Source organism: Lonchura striata, chromosome 6, assembly GCF_050655825.1.
Source record: "Lonchura striata isolate lonStrDom1 chromosome 6, ASM5065582v1, whole genome shotgun sequence".
In the NCBI taxonomy this organism is placed as follows: domain Eukaryota; kingdom Metazoa; phylum Chordata; class Aves; order Passeriformes; family Estrildidae; genus Lonchura; species Lonchura striata.
The window spans coordinates 25694318-25709570 of NC_140708.1; the positions used below are offsets into that span (position 1 = coordinate 25694318).

Below are 15253 nucleotides of genomic sequence, written 5' to 3' on the forward strand. Positions count from 1 at the left end.
ATGCTGTGCAAAAAAAAAAGGAGAATTCTGTTGCAAATCAGGTAGGCTTTTATGTCAGGACATTTTTCCTGTGTGGAGCAATCTTGGCTAAATTTGCCATGTGCTAATCAGTTTAGCTCTTATGATGTAAAAAGAAAGTGCTTTTCCTACTCCTATGAATATGGTTTTCAATTTCTGCATAAAGAAGGTTTCCTTTTGGTTAATTGGCTGTTCATACTTGTGTCTTGTAAGTGATTTCTGAATTATTTCAATTAAATCCAAATGTGCAGCAGTAATTTGAATGCATAACACCTACCTGACAACACAACTGCTCATGGCCTCTTCTTATCTAGGAGGAAGATTTTTTTATTCTGGTTATTTTAAAGAATTTTAATTTAAACATTCAGGCATTTTATACACAATATACTTAGTTATTATTATACTTAGTCTTCATATCACTATGCCTTTAAGTTCCTTAGGCAATAAAAGATGGAAGTATGATTCAGTTACTATTTTAATATATTATCATATGAAGGTAATGTATTTATGAAATTAATTCTGAATTTGTTATTAAATTGACCTTTTTTTCATGTGGTATGATTCAGTATTTTGATCTGAAGAGTTGCTTCTAATTAAAACATAATTTTGGACTGGGATTTTTTTGCTCTGCTTCTGTCCTTCCTTCCTCTAAGTGGAGCTTGATGTTACAAGTGGTTTTCGGATTGCTACTATTTGCTGTTTCCTGCCTGGTCAGTTCCATATATGCAGCCTTTGGTAATTTTGCTGATGATCAAATATGTAATAGCAAATATTTTTAGAGTTTCTAACATAATGACACTTTAGGAAAGGGTTTGCCTGGTATCTCAGTGGCTATGCAGGAGTTTTTAGCTCATGTTTAGAAGTATGTGCACAGCTTGAGAAAGCCTGTAGTTTTTTTTTTTCTTACATGAAGGTGTGTGAGGCAGTTTGGGATTCTGCAATTGATTATGTCCTTGATCAAGTCTCAGGATGGACAAGAGTTGCTACCTGACCATTCTAAATCCTCTTAGGAAGAAGGAGACAGAGTGGGTTGTTGTGTGCCACAATTTATCATGCATATTAATCGCGCTATATAATAGTATAAAGTTGGGACTTGGGTAGTTCACATGAGTAATTGGTAAGTAATTAGTAATTAAAAGTATATTGCAAGTAATAGGTTAAATTTTTTCTTTAAATCCTGCTGGATGCAAAGTGATGTCACACTGCGAAGGTGACATCACCTCCTTGTCTTCTCTGGCAGCTGTTTTTCATTGCCAGTGTTTCTGGCCTTCTTTAGCCCTATGAGTAAATATTGGGGCATAGCCCCAGTTCCCTCCCAGGCCTTATGCCCCACAATCCCCACTGTACCATTTCCTCTTCTGAAATGGAACATGACTGTCTCTAAGGGCAGTTCTCCAGACCTATAGGTGAGGCTCTGGTCCTGTGTGAGCAGGTGAAATGTGGTATCTCTCTTTTGTTGAAACAGCTACTGGAGTTCTGGTATCTACAAGATTTTTGTCAGGAGGCACTATTTCCTAGCACAACTGAAATGAAACAGGAGTGTGACATGGAATGTGTCAGTTAGATGTTATATTAGTCACATTTTTCTTAAAAGCACTGTGTTTTAGGGTGAGAGACAATATTTTGTCATCAGGCTTAAACATTTCAGTGACCCTTTTTTTTCCCCCTCTTACCCATAGATTCCTTGTCACTGATGGTCAGTAACTATAGATAAAACCACTGTTTCAGAGAAATCTTTGAGTCTCCTTTGCTTGGTGGCCATAGTAAATGAAGCTACTGGGCAGTGGTGCTCAGAGATCTGTTTGACAGTGATTACTTGTGTTCTTTTCTATCTCCCATTTTGTCTTGTTAGGCTTTCATACCACAGACAGATTGTAAATCTTTGAGACAATAGCTTCCTTTTACGACATGTCTCCACTGTCTTTTACATTCTGTGGTCCAGCCTGCAGAATGGGATTATTCTGATCCTTTTGTGCTGTAGCATCCTCAGTACTCCCTCCTCCTTTGCATCTCTGCAGTGCTTTCATTTTGTGATTTGAGGTTTGCACTTGTGCTGATTTGTCTGGCAAGGAGTTCTTAGGTCAGTGTTCCTTTTTCCTTGCTATGGGACACAGGCAACATTCTACTGAACAGACAGGTAGGAGCCCAAAGGTAACTTATCAGTGCTGAACTCTTGCATGGAAGGCCAATGAACCAGCTAAATTATGTCATTTTAATAGCTCAAAGGTATAATGAATGGGTTTATAAATTCTACAGCTGGCATATTTTTTTTTCCACTTGCTTGTTTTTGTGAATTGATGGTCATCTTGGGTGTAACTACTTTAATCCTATATTTTACAAGTGTTAGAACTGTTTGTTACTGGAATCAGTAACTATAATAGAAAGTGGATACATCAGCTTTTTTGAGATGCATTCAGCAGCAGGACTGATGAGCAGATTTTTATCTAAAGCATCCCATTGAACAAAATATGACTAAACATAAATCCTATCACTGAGTGCTCAGTCAGGTGTACTGTCTGCAGATCATTCCCTACAGTAGTGTAATGGCTGTAAAAATAATAGATGTTTTGTTGATTCTTCTGATTTTTTTTCTTTGTTTTTGTGGGGTTTTTGGGTTTTTGAAATATGCTGTTCAATTGTTTTCATGGCAAAAGATGATGTTTGAGATACTGTGTTATATGGTCATATTTCTATTTGCAAAGATGGAAGCAAGGTATAGGATGGTGTTCCCCCATTGGAGCAGTTGACTCTTTGTGCTTGACTGTCGTTGAACAGAGAAATAACGAGTGATCATATAAACAATGTGCTTGGCATATTATAAAAATGTGTGTTGGAAGAAGAACTAAGTTATCAGCTGTTTTTAGGAAAATGCAGGGTAAATTGAATTATTTTCTTCCCCCACTTGCAAGCAAATATTGAATATTCAGGAACGTGACAGGATAGTCCAGTTTAATGGGTATGATGCCAAGTCTTATAGCTATAAAGTTTGAACCTTCTTCTATATATTTTGAACATGTACATTAAGGGTGTGCAAAAAGGGAATCTTGACTGCAAAGTAAAGGGACCAAATAATATAATCTTATTAATTGTTGTAATTCTTTATAATACTGATTGTGATTGTATCTCTTCATATTTCTGCGCTTTTTAGTTAATCTGAAAATAAAAATTACAAACATTTCACTAAAAGATTTTAGAACTTGGAATTTATAAGATGTTAAAAGTTTGAATACAACTTTACATTTCTTTGTGGAAAAATTGCTTGAATAGGTCAAGCTTTCAAGGCTTTTGGGTTCAGTCTGAGTTCTTACATGTTAACTATAAAAGTTTATATAGCACAGACAAGGTGACTAAATACTAACTAGATTTTTGAAATATTATTTTTCAAATGACATGGAAATTTTGCCATAATCTTTATACAGTTAGATATTGTTTTATATGAATATTAATATTCCTTATTTGTCATAGAAGCCTTCTAAAAAGGCTTTAAATAATTCACCTTTTACCCAATGAACTTCCAAACACCTTTGAAAATAAAATGTGCTACAGTTGGTCATGTTGAAAGAAGGCTAATATATAAGAAGTTGATGTGTTCTGTGTACATTCCAAGAGCAAAAATAACATAAGAAAACATTGCCCAATTTGTTCCAGTAAAGGAATACAATAAATCCACCTTACTTTACTGCTACCCAAAATTAACTGGAAAGGTAAAAAAGAAAGTGGAATTCAAATAAAATTCCATTAAGACTTGGTGTTACCAGCTATACCTCATTATGGGCATAGACAAATTTACCCTATTGTTCCATCCTACCTACATTTTATGTATCTGGGTTGTCAGTCATATTGCTGTTGGCAGCATTCCAGCACCAAGCTGCAAAGGAAGTAATGCTATTTACAATTTTTATTCTTTTGACAGTGGTAATTTTACTTTACCAGGTGACCATATTCCTCAAAAATGTTTTTCAAAATATAGGAAATCTAATTTCCCTGAGAATGCAAGTGGGATTGCATCCCACCTGAAGATGTGAGAAGTGAAGGACTGCCCAGCAAGCATTTAGAGCATGCTGTATGTGATCATTCATGTGCACCATCATGGCATGTTGAGCATGTCCCAAGCTAAACTTCAGAATACTTTTTTTTTTTTCTTTGCAGTTGTTGGTTTTGCTATTTTGAATTAAGATACTGAAACAAGACAAACTTGTTTTCCTTGTGTTCTTAGTAATTACCTGTGCTGCAGGTGCTAGAACAGAGTGAGTGAGCCCTGTTTGAAACAGTGCTGGCACTTTACCCTGTATTTATTCAGGGCTGTGCTTCCATTGACTTTCATTGGCAATGCTTAGCAATCCTGTCCAGCCAAATCCAAGTTTATGGATAAATAACATAGCACAGCAGTGACCCCTGTGAAAAGGTTTGCATTGATGGGAGAGTTGTTTAAGCCATAAGAGTTTTGGCTGTTTCCTAGATCTCATTTTCTGATCAAAATACTATACGTAATGTCGCAGGCTCTGATGACTCCTGGGAACCTCACTGGAGTTGTGGTGTTCTGGAATCAGTTTATATTTCGATGTGAGTCGATGCCATCTTGTTGCTCAGCAGAGTTGGGTTGTGTTGTGCCACATGCTGGTGCAGAAAGCTGAAAAATCTAGGGTAGCATGAAAATGAAGAATACTGAAATAAGTTACTGAAACTGAGACAGTGTTAAGAATATAGGAAGCTTAGAAGGAAGTCAGTTAACTGAAATATGTGGACCCTGGGAAATGTGTCTTTGGGAGGGTCCAGATACCTGAGGATTTGTTGCTTGCACAGTAAGAAATGTGCAGATGAGGGGTGTCTCTCAACTGCATTTGTATTTCGTGCTGGAGATGTAGATGACCACTCTAACAAGGATTTAACACATGCAACCGTGTGTTTCATGGTTTAGGATTCTGAGTATGGATGATAGCTGGGTTTGGGTACCATGAGTTAGACTGCTGGCATGCATTCTTAGGATAAAACTTGTCACTTTTTAACTGCACTTAAATAATTAATGGTCAAGTGTCTTTTCTGCCATAATCCTCTGCAGAGTTAGAAGAAAATTATATAGCGTCAGGTTTTGGAGCAAGATGTATTTTCTCCATGTCTCTTCCATAGCATAGGTCAGTCGCTTCCTTTTTTAGTTCATTAGTTCCAATTTCTTTGGGCTACCTGTTCAAGCTGAGAGAGTTAATGAGGAAATCGGGCTGTATTAAGATTGACTTCTCACCTGTTAGGCTCCTAGCTATAGATTTGGTCTTGACATTGTTGTTTGTGATGTAGCCATATATTTTTTTCTCATTCTTTATCTTTCCCTCTCAGCAGTAAAGACATGGTTTGTGTGTCTACTGAGAGGGATCTGAAGTAGTGCTGGGTATGCCCTGCCCTTACATACCCCTGCTGTGAGTCTGAAGGGAGCAGAACAAAGCCTACCATGTTACAGGGTACAACAAATAGGAAAAAGTTATTTATGTTACAAATGTGTCAATACTTCAGTACTGCTAAGTAATATTTGTTTTGTAAATAAGATAACTTTCAAAATTACTTTTGCCTTCCTGGAATTTGCCGATGCACTTATTACAACTCAGCCATCTCCTGGAGTAAGCAACATAGGCAGCTGTCCTAGAGATAAGCAGGCCTCTTCAAAGCACTGTTTTGATTCACTCCTAGAGCTTGTTCATGATGTGTGTTGGATGGAGACTGGAGACTTCTGAATAATTATCATGGCTGTGAAATTAAAGACTAGCATAATACATATGTAAAAGTGTAAGATTCAGATAAAATTAAAATAGTTGTATTTTCTCACTTTATTTCAATGTTTTGACTCTGCAGTTATTTTTGGCATGCTTCGGTTTTGATTTTTTTTTTAATTAAAAGATTATAGACACTGTGTTAGGTGACATTTTTTATCAGACTTACAATTAAGATATTTAGAGGTAGAAAGTTGAGACCCAACTCCAACTAAACGTCCATTTCACTTTGATCCTTCAAAATCTGATCCTGATATGCATTTGTGATTTTTCACTATATTGATGCCCACTTCAAGGAATCCATGGCATGGATGAATGTATAGATAACAGCCATGAAGGGCTGGGATTTAAAGTTTTGGGACTCATCTCTTCTTTAAGAGCTCTTATTGCTAAACTGTTTTTCTTTCTTTCAAGTCTGGAGAATTCTAAGAACTGAAATAAGCTGCAGTATACACCAGCAGCTAACAATGAAGGAACTGCTGTCTGCACACAGCAGAAATACAATCCAACATGGGCAGGCTGGACTTAATCTTTTGCTGACTTAATGATTATTGTGTAGCCAAAGGCAGTGCCTGGTAGCTGGAGATTTCTCTTTTATCCACAATGCAGTTTATCTAAGTAGGTCTTAGGAGCTTTGTCTTCTGTAGGAAGATATCCCAGCAAATCTTCCAGACTGGCTAGATTTTAAAACTTCTTTCCTAAGTTATTTTTAATGCTCTTTCACTCTGTGTTCTGTATGTGTTTTGATTTTAGTTCATGGTCCTTGTCCCAAAACGGTCTTGCAAAGTTCTCATGTGCTGCTAAGGACTTCTATGAATTGTTTATGTTGTTGGGATTGTTTGGCAATAGATTGGTGGCCTATGGAAACAATGCAAAAGCCAAATCAGGAGCTGGAACAGTATCAGTTCACAAAACCAGAAGAACCTGTTCATGCTGAGAAATGAGGAAACATAATTGTGTGTGTGTGTGCAGAAACACCAGTCATCTTGGAACAAATTGCTGAATTTAAAAAAAACAGTTTTCAAATCTGCTGAGTACAAATGAGTTGCTACTGAGAAAAATGGTATAGCCCTTTTATTTAGGAGCTAGAATGTTACCCCTTACTTGTGTTTTATCACCCACACTGCAAAGCCTGTAGTCAGCGTGCATTATACTTATGCACTGCCACAACATACTCATAAAATCTGTTGAGTCTAAAATTTACTAGATATATCTTGCTCAAGTGCTATAATGGGAAGTGTTACAATTGCCTGGTAAAGGGTTTTGATTAAATTGATCTTCCTGTGTCTAATGTAGGTCTGTTTTAATCTTGAAAATATACTGCAGGTTTGTGAGCCCCTTAAAAGGTTAGGAAGATGCAGCATTCTAACAAGCCTGCCCTGCAGCCTTGCTGCCATGCTACAATTTCTTTTTCCCTTTTTCCACTTGTGTCCATGAGCACAGCTCCTTGGCAGGTTACAGAACAAAGCAGGACCTCCCAGGGATTTGCTGCTATAGTAGCATAGTTAAAATATAACATACATAGGTTAATAAAGGGCAATTAAATTCAATTTGTAGGCTGTGTCCTCTTCTGAACTCACGCCTTCTGACCTCTAAGACTGTAATCTCAGGAATGTTTGAAGCTGGAATAAACTACCAGTGTGGCAAAAGCAGCAGTCCTGCCCTTTTGCTCGCCTGCCAGTGTTGGTTTTGCCAGCTCAGCTCTGCTATGGCTGTATTGTAAACCAGATCAGGGCACACATCTGACTGAAAAATACTTCCTTACCCCTATTTAGGATATAAACTATATCTTTGCATTAATATTTTCTCTTCAAAAGGATGTTGTAGTTGGGTATTGAAGCATCTGACCTCTTCACTTACATGCAGTACATGTATCTAAAAGATGCAAATAGAAAAAGCCAACAAAAATTCATGCTTTGAAGGAATGATATGGATTCTATTTAATCAGTTTACTAATACAACACTAGAATGTTTTTTTTCATCAAAGTTAGTGTTTTTTCTTTTCAATTTACCCTTGCATTTTTTTTAAGGAAGTGATTATGAAATAGAACAAACTCTTCTCTACCAGTGCATATTACTAAGAAGTGGATTGTTTTAACCAAATAAGGTTTTCTTTTTTGGGAAAAAAACCCAACCTTATTTTGTCCAAAAACATTTTGGATGTTTTTGTTTGGTTTGATTTTTTTTTTTCAATCCCTAGGATCTACTTTGGATTTGCTGGACATAAATGTTATGTTTCAATTTATTGATCCATTTGGATAGGTGAGCAAGTACTCTTTTAAATACAGTACACAAATGATGGAATTCTAAGCAGCTGTAGAAGACAAGAATTGTCAACAAAGAGAATTGAAAATGAGTGAGCTCTTTTGAACTTCAGTACTTAGTATAGCTTCTGACAGAAATCCAGTATTAATCTTTGAACATCATGTTTGACTGCCAGAAATGCTCAGTAGATTAAATAAATGTGTATAGAAAATAATGGTAGTCCACTTATAGAAACGACATCATTAGCACATTGGGTAAGGGAAATTGGGTCTTCAGTTTAGAGCAGGCACTGTGGGAACATGGGATTTTTGACAGTAAGGTTATCTGTATTTCAGAGTTTTCTGTAACAGCAAGCTTTTAATGATGTGTATTTATTTTAATTCCAGAACAAGAATATTAAAAGAAAGCTTAATTTATACCAATATTCAGTCCTTTAGTTTTATTTAAAGACAACCTAAGAACAAGCTTGTTCAAGAGAAATAATGTTTATTAAGACAGAATTTTATTACCTTTTCTATGGCTACTGCTTTTTCTCAGAGGATTTGAAATACTAGTTTTGCAAGCAAGAATATCTTGTAGTAACCAGCATGTGAGAAACATTGTTCCCGGAATTTTGGGAGCATATTACAACAAAGGTTTCAGTTTGCAGGGCTGACTGTTATACCACTCTTTATAAACTGTAGCATAATATAGTATACAACACTCCCCTTTCTTTTAATTATAGTTATGAGAGTAGGCAAACAAATATTTTTAGCAACAGGGTGACTACAAGTGGCCAATCTATTATGCTGTTTTATGGTGCACAGTACTCTGGACACATGGGCATTGGTAGATTGTTTCCTCCATGGAATTGCTCCTGAACTTTGAAACTGGTTGTTCTAGTAGGCCTGCTAAAGACTGATTCTGGGTTTTGTTTTTCTTTTCTTTTTCCCTTTTACTTACCAAAAGCAGAAGCATAGTTACAGTGAATTTAAAATGGGAGGTTCAAGCAATACAGACCAGCCCTTGCTCAGCTTTTTGAGTGCCCTACAGTGGAAGTGTTATCCTAGCTTGTTGCTATTTTTTCTTGCACCTAATGTACTTTCCTTAAACCTGTCTGGTTAATGTTAGACATTTGAAGAATTAATTGGTACTTTCTGGCACAAAGCTGCCTGCTGGTATTGAGAATTGCTTGCTTCTGCTCTGATATTAAGGTAGCACAGTGACAGAAAGCAGATGATGAAGCTGTAAAACAAGTATCTCTGAAACAATTTCACTTCTCCAGTGTAACTGTTAATACTGCTTTATTTCCAAGTTCTTATTTAAATGACAATGTTTAGAATTAGCTGTTGCTTATATGTATAATTTTAGAAATACTTAAAAGCCTCTTTGCATAGCTGTACTGGTGAAAACAGCAGTTGCAAAATGAAGGATATAATTTTAAACAACTGTAGACATATTTATAATTTTTCTTCTGATAGAAACTTCTATCAAGAAGTAATGTAGAACTGGATGCTGGAATTTATATAACAAGGAATGAGCCTATGTTAGAAAATTAAGTTTTTCATTGACACATGTCTTTTCTTCCTTTTTCTCCTTTTTTCCAGGACCGGAATAGGCCCTATGACACTTTTAACTTGCACTCTTTGGAAAATTCCTTAATGGATATGATAAGGACTGATCATGAGCCTCTGAAAGGTAAACACTACCCTCCCAGTGGCCCACCAATGAGTTTCGCTGATATAATGTGGAGGAATCATTTTACAGGTTAGGAATATTCATATGTCCATGCTTGCTTGGTGTTTAAACAAAAATCAGCTTTTCAGTATTTCTATAAACTTTTTATTAATGAATGAGTTTCCAGTTTTGTGAAATTTCTGTTTCCCATCTTAAGATAAACTTCTCTACTAAGAAGATAAGGTGAAATGTGTATCCATTTATTGTAAGTGTACAATCATAGTATTATCTGACTGGCATATCTGAAACATGGGATTTTGTATCAACAAATTGTAGAGCAAGATCTCTTGCTGCAGTCACTTCAAAAAATGTTTCATGGAACATTGTGTTCAACATCTTTTCCAAAGGTTCTACTTAAGTGTGGATTATCAACTAGGATGCACTGGTCCTAAACCAACCACTATATTAAGGTTATTCTCTGTAGTTATTTCAGGTTTCTTTTAAACAAATTTATCTTAATTTGGATTTCAAATTGTTAGGGGGAGCCAAAAGATATCAGGTATTGTTAAGTGCTGGGCAAGTGTTGATTATTTATGCTGTCAAACTCTGTTCTACCAGGTGTTGGCATTAAGGATGAAACCATTTGTAATACTTGGCTGATAGTATAGGAAAAGGTGTGGCAGCATTTCATTGAATTCCTGATCAGCCTGCACCTTCCTTTGTTTTTATCTTTCACTGGTTGTGTTTAAAATAGGTACACATTCTTTCTGATATGCATTCTTTCTGACTTTTAAGACTGAGGATAGTTGTAAGCCATATACCAAGGAAGTATTGAATAAGAAATGATTCCCAAATACTAGGAAGTCAGAACACAAAGAAGAAATTTAGCTGGGTATAGCACTTCCTATGCTAATGCTTATATACATGTTTTTTGGTGTCATGATTGCCTCATTTACTCTCCTCTCCATTTGTAAAATATTTTTTCCTGGTCAAAGGTATTTTGCCATTTTTACCATCTCTTCTGGGTACAGATTTTATTCACAACCCAACCAAACTGGCTTCTGTACCACTGTTATCTTGAAATTTGCTGTGCCATAGCCTTCATGTGTTTTAACCATTATTCATCTATCTAAAATGTCAAGGAATACAGTCTCATGTCTATTCTGATCATAAACTTCTGAAATAAGGGTCAAAGTTGAACTTAAAAACCCAAGCCCAACAAATTTGAAATTTCTACTGGATATATGTTTCATGTGGTTCGCATTAGAACAATAAATAAAATTCAAATTGCTAGTAAATACAGTTAAGTATTATTGTATCTTGTTAGATTAATTGTAATTTAGCTAAAACTCTCATTATTTTAACGGGTTTTTTCAGTATTTATTTACATTTACAAATAGAGACTAATTTTTTAAGAATTAATTTCCACATGAATCTGAGTGTGGAAAAACTGAAAAAGATGGGGTTAGAAATTGGAGTGGGTATTAATTATTGAAGTTGGACTGCTTTTCTATTAGCTACCTCCCTGTGTCTCTGCCTGTGGGTTTTTTCCCCCAGTGATACCTTTGCTTTCCCTGTGTTTCTTTTTTCTCTTCCATCTAAGTACAGGACTGAGTTTGCCAGCCCCCAGCCTTGCCCTTGCCCCCTGTGCACTTTCCCTGCCCGTTTTCACACTGCAGTGTAACTGGGAATATTTGTAGGAGCAGCTCTTTCAGGGCATGTTCATTCTCCCTTGCAAGAGGCATTGCCTTCCTCTGTGTTGAACAGATCTATGTTACTATTTTAGCTGAATCCTTTTCCTGAAAACTATTCTTCTGCAAAAAACTGATTTGAGTCCTGAATTCAGTTTCATACTACATTTTGCTGTTTCTTTTTCTGTGAAAATTGGTCTTGACTTTTCCTGTACATCCTACTACTTTTTCTCTGCAAAGGTGCAGAAAGTTTCCACTGCTGTCCTTCTCTGCACCTTCCCCACATTTCACTTTGTTGTCTTCTGAACTCATTTGCTTTTTCTTATTTATTCCACTCTCCTCTGACTCTCCCCCTTAAGGTAGTAGGACATTTTAGTCTGCTACCACATTCAGAAAGTAAGTTATCAGTGCTGCTTGCTCTTTAGTCATTGCCAAATTTTTGGGTTTTGTCACCTTGACGCGTTTTTAAAATATATGCGTTATGTACTTCAGCTTAATTTTTTTCAGTTCCTTGTAGACAAACTTGTGTGAAGGCCTCTTGTGTGAAACTTCTGGAATATTATTAACTTAACCAACTCTCTGAGCTAGTTCCTCTTCATTTTACCACCTCTGTCTTTCATAGTAAACTGTTTATTCACTTTAAATATTTACTTCCTCTTGCATCTGATTGTCCTCTCTTAGGTTTATGCACTATTTCTTCTGTAGATACAAAAATCCTAATTTAAAAATAAAAGCAATGAGATGGCTTTCAAATTACTTTTAAAAATTGTTTTTCTTTAATTCTGCTTGTGTAAATGAGCCGTTTTTTCTCAAACAATCACAGCTAGCAGCACTTACAGGTCAGTTTGCCATACATTTACCATCCAGATTTTTAAGTGTAAAGTATGAAAAGGGTGAGTACCAAAATCCTCTGATTTTGAAAATACAGGAAGATTTTATTCTAGAAAGACTGTATATTTCTTGGGGCCTCCAATGCATGTTACAGAGCCTGAAACAGGTCCCTGTTTCAGGATCATTTCAACCTGCTGCTGCAAGAAAATACTTACTTTTGGAAGTACTGTCTGTATATGCATTAATGAGTAAAATATTGCAAGCAGTTTATCTGAAGTTTGAAACTTTGCTTGGAACATCATCTTTCTTGGCATGTATGTCCTTCATGTCCCAGCAGATACTTGGAAAAAAAAATCACCTTCTTGGTTATGGAATGAGAGCTCTTAATTAGAAGGTGGGTGGGAGGATTAACCATAAAAGGTTCTGATGGGAAGACCAAATTGAAATGCTTCTGGGATATTTTGTTCTTGTTCTGGGGTCTGAGGTCCTCATGCTCTGTTTGGTTCAGAGGAGGTAGTGGAGAAGCTTGAGGTGAGAAAGGGAGAGACTCTTGTTTATAGTTGCTGAAGCTTCATACCCTTCTCAGTCTGAGGTATGGCCAGGCTTTGTCCAGCCAGCCATGGAAATTGAGTTTATATCAAGGTCAGCAAAGCAGATCCCTTCTTTTAAAGCATGATCCACTTGACCTTGAGAGGACATGTGATTGACTGACATTTTTTGGGGAGGGACTTTTTTATTGCTTTCAAGTGTGGAGCAGAGCAAGTCTGGCAGATTATTGGTGCAGCAGAAATGATCTGATCCTCACTCCTGCAATGGTGAGTTACTTACATTGAGCCAGTCTGATTTGCAGGCTGGCTTGGTGCTCTCCAGTGAGGACAGCCAGGGTCACTCAGTTCTTTTTGTGTATTTCTTGCTGTAAAAGAGATTTGAAATCTAGCTCTGAGGTTTCTGGACCTCAATTACCAGCATATCCATCTAAGTTGCATTTTATCATGAGCCCAGTCTTGCAAGAAGGTGCTCAGTGTCAGCTCTTGTTTTGTTTCTAAAACTGTTTTCTCAGCTTTTCCTGCAGAGAGGGGAACCCTTCTGTATGTTCCTGGCTTTCTGTCCTCATAGTCTGGGAACTGTGCAACCTTAAAAGCATTTTCGTGCTTTGAGATTTAAGGAATATAAATTAGTTGAAAAGGAATTCTTATTTTCATTTGGCCCACAACCCTTTGGCAGACTTCCCTACCTGCTTTCTCTACCATCAAGACCAGCTTCAACATTTTTCTTTTATTTTCTTTCAGTCAATACTCATAAATACTTTCCTTCTTTCAAAAGGAAGAAAAAAAAAAGAGGGAAAAAGTTGAGTAAAGGAATTGTTAAGCTTCTCTTGGTTAATGACAAATTACAGTGTACAGCCCAAGGTATCTCAGTCATAACAAGGCCTCTTTGACAGAAATGTGCAGTATCTCCTAAGATGTTTTTCCTGAAGTCTTATTTATTTTCTGAATGGCCAATAAGTTTATTATACACTACAAAAGTATGAGCAGCAGTTTTACTTTAATGACGAAAGGTTGTATTTGCAGTATTTTATAACCCTTTTTATTTACATTCTGCTTTGACTAAAGGTGTAGGGCAAAAGTAAATTATCAGAATGGCTGTGGGTAGATGACACTTATCACTGACCAGACCATTTCTTTCCTACATAAAAGTGTCTCCTGTCTGTGGTGTAATATGTCACTGTTGCAATATGTTTATTTGTGTCAAACTATTGCATTACAACACAAACAGAGGTATTCTGATCTATAAAAATATTTTGATCAGAAGTAACTAGCAGCTGCCTTTGTTCTATTTTTAAATAATTAAATAAAATATTTCAGCTGTGTTAGATCATATGCTGTGCACATGTGCTACTGACAGATCATGAAACTAAGTATAAAACTGAGGAAAGAAATCATGCCCTTTAAAGTAGTTATTTCAAATTTATTGTTACACTAGATAACAGTAATATTTGATGTTTTGTTCTAAATCAGAACAGAAACAAACTTTGTAATTTACAAATCTCTACCTAACAAAAATTGTGATTTTTTTTTTAAGTATCAGTGTGACACAACTTCAAATATAAATAATTGGTGACAACACATGCAAAGGGAGGTTTCAAGAGTAGGCTTTAATATACCTAATTTTAATGGATATCATATTGTAGAAAGATAGACAAAGCATGTGTTGATTATGTCACAATATTTCGGTAGAGATCAAGATATTGAATATAAATATACAACAGTTCACAGGCAGAAACAGCATCTATGGGGAAACTTTATCTTGATTTTCAGTACTTAATGTTACCCATTTATTTGTGAAACACAAAACTGAATTTAGGGTTACTATTTCATAACTTTTGTGAAGACTCTATCAGGTCATATGAAAACTAAGCAAAAACTTAGGATTTCTTGTTTACATTTAAATTACTCACATTTTTGACAGCCAAGTTTGAAGATTACATGCAACTTAAGACTGTTGTAATATGTACAGAATGGACCTTCACTTTTCCACTTTGATTTCCATTCATTTCAGTACATGCCACCTGATTTTGTTCAGCTGCAAGGGTTCCTAAGTTTTTTTGAAAGCAAAGCACTAAGTTTTCCACATGACCTAAGAAAAGTGAAGGTGAATGGATCATATTTGTGTTTGCAGTCGGCAGCTGAACACAAAGGTCATGCAAATAGAACAAATGTTGTCATCTCAGTGCTAGAAATGGTGCTACGCTGTTGGAGCTTTTTGCAACACTTCATTAGGAAAAAAGTGCAGTGTACCAGCATTTCCCAAAATCTCGATGCTCATTAGATTTCTTTCTGTAAATGGTCATGGAAAACAGAGTGAGCAGACAGATGTGCTTGCACATGTATTTGTGTTTAAAATTAGGCCCCTCATGCTAATCCTTTTGAAGGAAAGAGTATGTTGCCTTTCAATTTGAAATTCTGCTTATTTTAAAAAATCCTCTTTAATATTTTTTTTCAGGACAGAATATGGTTATTAAATGGTTCATAA

The 15253-nt window shown here is 36.1% G+C and overlaps 1 protein-coding gene across 13 annotated transcripts in view; it reads left to right on the plus strand.

Annotated features, from left to right (window-relative positions):
- Window positions 1–15253, plus strand: part of CPEB3 (cytoplasmic polyadenylation element binding protein 3) — a 76328-nt gene that overhangs the window by 18689 nt on the left and 42386 nt on the right. For 9 of the 13 annotated variants that reach the window (XM_021536466.3, XM_021536476.3, XM_021536471.4 and 6 more), the window contains exon 3: window positions 9629–9788. In XM_021536466.3, the coding sequence (XP_021392141.1) occupies window positions 9629–9788 (160 nt within the window). The remainder of the gene's footprint in view (window positions 1–9628; window positions 9789–15253) is intronic. The other 4 variants (XM_085582569.1, XM_085582564.1, XM_085582567.1 and 1 more) reach the window with 1 other exon arrangement.